Raw genomic sequence first — 7500 nt, 5'->3', positions numbered from 1 at the left:
GTTTGACACATAGTCAGTGCACGGTAGAATGTTTCCCATGCATCGCTATAATTCAAGAAGCGTAATAATTTCTAATAGTACTAGTCAATTTCTACTACAAGAATCGCGCCACACGCTGCTTTACTTTTCGCAGTGTTCGCGAAAGGCACATGCGGCAAAGGCCGTAAAGTTTGAGGTAGTGCGAATTCCTTGCTGCCGGCAATTCCGACAAAATTTAATATTACAATCACATATACTTGGCAAATTGGAGAAACCTTAGCATAAGGACTGGCCAGAAATCGTCAAACGCGGCATGCCAGAGGAAATCGAAAAATAATTCTATCAATGTACTTGCCCGCGTGTGGAGAGCTTTAATAAGCTGTAATGACCGAGTAGCGGCACAACAAAGGATCTGCGCTATGCACTACAAAGTAAAGGTCTCGCCTGGGACAAACTCCCCTGGCAAGCACCACAAAGGGTTGGCAAAATTGATAGCTGGTATAAGCATGACCACTAATTGGGCTGACAATTAGTTACAAGCAGTGGCAGCCCTCGCACACGTGGCTTCTGCCGCGCGATGCGGCGTGCCGCAATACCAGGGGACTCTCGGCAACATCGTGTTAAATCTGACAGCAGCGCACCGCTCTCATGCTACACGATATCGTCAACATGGCACTGGAATTAATCGACGGGTAATTAGTTTATAACGGAGAGATGTGTCCGCACGTTGGGCGGCGTTGCGTGTGCGGCGACGCACGGCATCACGGCATGCAGAAATCCGCCGCGCGCGTCACGCTCACACACGCTCTCGGGGAAGTGTACAGATGTGCCCGCCGCTCCGGGTTACCATAAGCCACCAGCCGATCCTTCGCGCTTTCACCGACTCTGTCAATGCTAGCAGATGCCGGCAGGAGCTGTTCGTTCCCTTCACGACCTGCGAGGTGCTCGTGGTGTATTCTGGACGGACATGTATTCGTGTTTCAAATTCACGTTCACGCGCGCAAGTAAAGGCCTTCTGGTATTATACTTATTTGTGTATATCATTAGTTGATATTTGCGTTTGAGTACTTGTTCATTTGCATTAGCATTAAGAAAACTCTCATCTTTTGCATCTGTGTACGTCACGGCGAGATTAGTCCGAATATAGCCTTCGTTTCACCACACCAGCACATTTCCCTTCATGTAGAATAGCATGGTGAAAATAATAATAATAATCGTTTATGCAATCGTGCGTTTATGTTAATCGTATAAATACTTGCAAAGCGTTTTTCAATTATAAATACTACTAAACAGAAAACAAGCGACTTCGTCTTAAAATCCGGTACAATTATCCAGTCGTTTGCGGCAATTTGTTAACCGTCCACAGATTAAAAATGAATGCATCATTAGTAAGCATGTGAATTCCTAAATCGTGGTCATGCGCACTCCCTCCCTCGCCCCCTCTCCTTCGATCTCGTAGACCTCTACGCTATACGGCATCGATCTCATTCTTAATTTGCTCATGCAATCATGGTAATATTTATCAACGAGTTTTTTGTTCAAAGAAACCATCATTATTTCCAAGACTTCTCGCCTCATCACTTTCTCAGCTGTCAAAACAATTTACCTATAGATTCCTCACGGATTTAATTCATCGGTATAAATTAATTAAATAATTCAATTAAAAATTCATGTTAATTTGCCTTTGAAAATGATTGTTCCTGTTTGGTTGGCTGTAACGTGCGCGGCCAGGCCAGGTGCATCCTGCTCGCGTATGACTCTGATGGATCCTCGTGGCTAGCTTCCTCATGAATGCCCATAAAAAAGCGCTTCATGTCTGCCCCTAGAGGCACTATCAGTGATTTGCAGCAGGTGAAACGGTCTGTCTTCCCATCATAGCGGCCAAATCAGAAACATTTCCATTGTCTACTCGTTGTTCTGCCCGCTATTCGTACGCTATAGTATATATATATATATATTCATGATATCATTGCGTGTTTGATGTCTTAGGTTATCAACTGCGAGCGTGCTTTACGGGAAAAGCGGATTCCCTGCTAGCATGGATGTGCAATTAAAAAAAAAATCAATATTAAAAAATACCCGATAATATTTCTATTGTGTATATACTGTATATAAATAGATAATTAATTTAATAAATAAATCATATATATATATATATATATATATATATATATATATATATATGCACACATACATATACATTCCCGACAAATAATCGTACATAACATGGTTATATCGTGCCGTTAAGCCTTTCAACTAACAGATTCTTAATAAAAATTTAAATCTATGAAAAATGTCAGCCGACATCGACTTGTATAATCGACATTTTGATGCAAAATTTTCCCGCGTTAGGTTATATATATATATATATATATTAATATTACGCGCAAGTATATCTAGAGTAGCAATCTCGTGTCAACTGTATTACATGCATTCAATTCGTGATTAGTCACTAGTGACTCTAGCCTTCCCTGGATACGACTTGCACTAAATTGCTTATGTGAATTCGACAGGACATTTGTAGAAAATTACGACTTCGCTCCCCAAAGATCGTGACCAACAGTGTTGGTAATTCTAGCAGTCGCGGGGGACGCACGGGAGGTGTTCGGTGTCTGTAATCTAGACTAATCCTCTTTGGGGGCGAAATTCGCCGTTGTCGCCGTCTGTCCACCACCGCCGTGATGGTCCGCGCTGCTAATCCTCGCGTTACAGGAGAAGAGCAGAAACTTACGATCATCTGACCCTATTTGGCTTTTGTTCCTATAATGAGCTCAGCGCAGCTAAGTAGCGATTTGCAGCAACGAATTGTAGCTCTGTGGCATTTATGCTAATAAATTATTAATCGCTGGTTCCCATCAATTAGTGATTGCTATCAAAATGACTGAATAATTTAGATGGTTGCCATTAGGCCGAGGCTGTCCTTATAATGGAGACTGCGCGAAAGACAGCGATGACAAATGAAGATCAAGGTGCAGTGACGGTGCGACGTCGTGGTTCACATCTTCCACGAGAATTTATTCATGTTTGAACGAAGCAGATACGTAGCGGGCGTGCCGAGAAAAATTTGATGCAGATCTTTCTCACGTTGTAAATTTTCATCGCATGCAAAGTGAAATAGTTATTGAGCATTCTCATTGAGAGTTAATCGCATGTTAATGAGATAGTAATTGTTCTGCGGGTGAAAATGTTGTAACCCGTGAAATCTACTGCACGGAACATCTATAGAGATCCCCCAACTGTGTTCAAAGTAGTATAGTATACATATAATAATAGAGTGTAACGTTAACGACATCGTAGCTATACGTACTGCGATACCCATACGTGATTAAAATGAGCTAAAAATTCAAATCCTGCTACTAAAAATAAAATGAGTGGGCATTAATACTGTAATATACCCAGCAGCGTGCGATGTGTTTGCAGTCTGTTTGATGGATCGGGCATGATCACCAATAGGGGCGCCTCAAACACGTATGTCATTATTTGATCGGCGTTCGTGCCGCTAAATTCTTCCTGGAACACGTCGTCGGGATGTTACAAATTCACGACGGGTGGTCCATTCTACTCGTCTGCTGTTTGTGCATCGGTAATCTGTGTGAATGGAAATCCCACCGTGACCGTGTAAGTGTTCGCGCGCCTCGTGATCAGTCCTTTACACCGTACCGCCATATTTAAATCCAGAATTCTATAATCCAAATGTTTGTCGTTCCGCTATACATATTGATGAATAACACCATATACAAAGTATATGCGCCACATGCATCGTAATAACCACGTTCATGCACGTAGTGTAATCTATATGTGCTCGCAGTATACTATGAGCCTTACCAAAAGTAAATTATGGCAGTTAATTTATAATATTAACAATGATATTTATAATATATAATGATAATCAGAGAACAACTTCACATAGAGCCAAATGTTCGAGATAAAGTAGTAAGCATGCATTGTTGATTATAACATACGCCCGAAAATGAAATGGCTGATACTTAGTGGCTAAATTAGAATCCATCAGAGCTATATCTTGTCGTGCAAATGTATATAACCCATCGCCATGCGATTTTATAATTAGTGCGATTCTCTGCATTATTTTTTAGCTATAATGATGAAATACAATATACTAAGAAATACGCACGGAAAATGTTCATAAATATTGTCATCGTAATGCAGTTTTATTTCTCCTATTATTGATGTGAATTATATTAGAACAGATAATAGAGGCATAAAACCTTTGGAAATTTCCTTATCGTAACATATTCGAGGGTAATAATAATAAAATAGTAGTATAGCTAGTCATAGTAGAGTAGTATAGAGTATATATATATATAGTATAGAGTAGTAGATGCTTGATAAACGCAAGTCCCCGTCCAGAAAATACAAATAATAATTCAAGACTGAAAACTATCGAGAAGACACATCACAAGATAACATTAAAAAACAAAGTAAAATACGTATAAGTATCCTGGGTCATCTCATGCGTTAGTAGTCACGGTAGTCTCATCGACTTTCGTCCATCGCTGAGGGAGCTCGACACAAAACTAATGAAATATGATGGGCAGCCTCATAAATGAAAGAGAACTCCATCTCAGTTAAAGTGTTTGCACATCTCCTCAACCGCGTTACTTATTTATCAGAGCCGGAGGAAAGCGTGGCATCATCACGTCAGGGAGGGGGATTAGTGAGCCCGTCTACATTTACATACCCGCTGTTCATCGCTGCTTTTAATTTTGCCATTCAGTCGTAACTGCACCGTGTAAATACATAACTTTCGGCTGATGAAATATAAAGATTTTAAAGTGTGCCATTTTGTTCACAGCGCGCTGCCATCTACAAGCCGAACAACCACACAATAAACGTCTATACAGTGACCGACTACATTACCTTTGTTCGCGCAATAATAATAACTTCAGTAAAATGGAGACCATAAAAGATAAAAATAATTAAAATATCATCTATACAAAACCTTTGGATAGAAAACCATCATTCATAAGTCATTATGGATGATATTCATCGCATACGTCCCTAGGGCCTCGTGAGCGGAGACGAACGGTGACTAATGCATCATCACAATTGGGCGATCTATAGCATGTATGCTTTATTCAACCTCTGAGCACTGCAAATATTCTCATCCATTAGAAACGACAAGCGATGGGCTAATAAAGTACTCAGCTGCGCGCCGGCATAGATAACGGCCGACTTGCTCGGAGCTTGCTGAAATTCATGTCATGCCTGAGCCCTTCAAAAAACAATAATGAACGGCGCTGCCGTCAAAAATTGTCATTCAGCACGGTTGACATGCCGAGGAATGGTTCCCAATCACCTCTCACGCGTGCAATACATGATCTTCCCCCTCGATGAAGCGATATGAGTGCCTATTTATGTCTGCTGCGCGTCAGTCGTCGCCAATGCACTTGACGAGTATATTGGCAGCGGACATACCAAATTCACCGTGCGGGAAGCCTTTCAAAACGTGCCAACATTGAATCGACCCGTAGGAAAGTTGAGAGCCCTATGTGAAAAAAACATTGTCTTTAATATAACGCCAAAAACAAGATCGTAGGTCAAGATTTGACAACGATCTAAACAGAATAATAATAAATAAATAAGGAAATAATAAATAAATAAATAAAATAGAATATAAATATATATATAGGATTTATATATAAGTAATTATTTATTTATTTATTTACGATATAATGGTAAGGTCGACTAGATCTCAATATACGCGATGTAGTGCTGCCGTTGTTTTACAAATCTATATACGAACTAATCAGCGTGATTCCTGATATATTACTGCTTATAACAGCAATACTCATCATTGTTCTCTTTTTCTTTTCAGATTTTTTCTCAAATTCTTCTTAAAGTGCAATCAGAACTGTCTCAAGAATGCAGGAAACCCGAGAGACATGCGGCGTTTTCAGGTAGACACATGTATTTTTTACTTATTAAATATGAATGATGTTTATACGGATGCCTACAAAAATTGGCGTAGTGAGACACATGTATCATGAGTTAGTATTCTTGTGGGGAATAATCCCCTTATATGAAACGTGTGGCCTTGCGTAGTTTACCATAGTAAGTTTTTAACATAACAATGAGAAGCGATCGTACATAAAACAAATAATGCATTTATAAATAACCAAGGGCAACATAGTTTTCGGTATCAAGCAAGAAACTCACTGCATGAAATTTAGCTAAACCGGCCATGCTTTATTTGCACTCCGGCTGCGATTATCCTTTCTTGTTGTCAACTTGTTAACTTGTACCGACGTATAAGAACATCGGTCAGTCATCTTGTGGCTGTTGCATCCTGATGTCATCGCCCATCGCCCATTTCTTGCAATTTACGACCTTATCTTTAACAAATTTCTCATGCGGTAAGCTGATTCCTAGCGGGAAAGAATGATTTACTTGACTTTTGCTAGCGACCCGATCCCTGATCAGTGCTTCTGGGTGGCCCATACTAGACTGTAGAGGCTTACACTGTGTGATTCTCGGTTTGCTGTCGTGTTGGGCTAAAGTGCGTGTTTGTATTTGGGCCGTTAGACTGAACACATGTTAGGCATTATATTTCGATGTCGAAAACACAGAGGCGTGGAAAGTATCGTCAGTGGCGGATATAACGTCGTGTCTACCAAATGCTCGTAGATAGATTCATGTAAATATTATATTTGCCTTTGTCGATAACTTATTCTGATCACTAGTAGCACTTTCAATGCATAGTCTTGGCCCTAGATTAGATTCTTTTTGATACCTAACCATACCGGGTTTTTTACTCATATTATATTATTGAGTACGGACTTCCATGACACACTTGATACTCGACACGCTGAAATGGTGGTAAAATTTGACTAGCCATAGAAATTCATTGCGAGCGATACGATCGTTCAATTCTGATATTTTTTACAGTAAAGTGTGATTGTTTTGGTAGGTGGTGGTGTCGACCACAGTGGGCGTCGATGGTGCGTTACTGGCGGTATCCGACAACATGTTTGTTCACAACAACTCCAAGCATGGCAGGAGAGCGCGCAGACTCGACCCTTCAGAGGGATGTAAGTATTAAACACTATTGCCCATAAAATATTATGCTAATGAAGGGTATTAAGTATGGCATTAATTAATTACGGGTATTGTGGTTGCTCGTGTGTCAACCTCGCAGTCCCGTGTGGATCCACGAAAGCACTGTTATTCTTCGGCGCTGTTTACCGGCATGGAAGTAGCGAACGCGGAGTTTCTCATCGATGTGTAAACTATAGCATCCATGATAAGTCTAACGATATAGATAGATGGGACGCCTGAAAGAAATAAACGTAGCGACCTATATATATATATATATCAAGAGCTAATAATACCTAGAGTGTACAACGGAAAAACGGGAAAATAGTGCTATTTCACGACAACATTATTCTACTTTGCCTGCGAGTCTATAATAATTTCATGGTATTGCATTAAGCAGAATTCTTTGCTCTCTAAAACAAGACCAACCGCTTGTCAATACGGCGAGGTTAAGCTAACTCGAGTTAA

General features: G+C 40.3%; 1 protein-coding gene across 1 annotated transcript in view; it reads left to right on the top strand.

The window, feature by feature from the left end:
- LOC106804743 (transcription factor COE3-like) overlaps positions 1-7500 on the top strand; it is a gene marked incomplete in the record, with an annotated part of 113990 nt that overhangs the window by 71609 nt on the left and 34881 nt on the right. The window contains 2 exon segments of the mRNA XM_014806067.1: positions 5816-5897; positions 6908-7028. Of these exon segments, the coding sequence (XP_014661553.1) occupies positions 5816-5897; positions 6908-7028 (203 nt within the window).

The sequence above is a fragment of the Priapulus caudatus genome, unplaced genomic scaffold, assembly GCF_000485595.1.
Source record: "Priapulus caudatus unplaced genomic scaffold, Priapulus_caudatus-5.0.1 Scaffold85, whole genome shotgun sequence".
NCBI classification, from domain to species: Eukaryota; Metazoa; Priapulida; class Priapulimorpha; order Priapulimorphida; family Priapulidae; genus Priapulus; species Priapulus caudatus.
The sequence above is the reverse complement of the archived record's forward strand: the minus strand, read 5'-3'. Positions and strand labels throughout refer to the sequence as shown.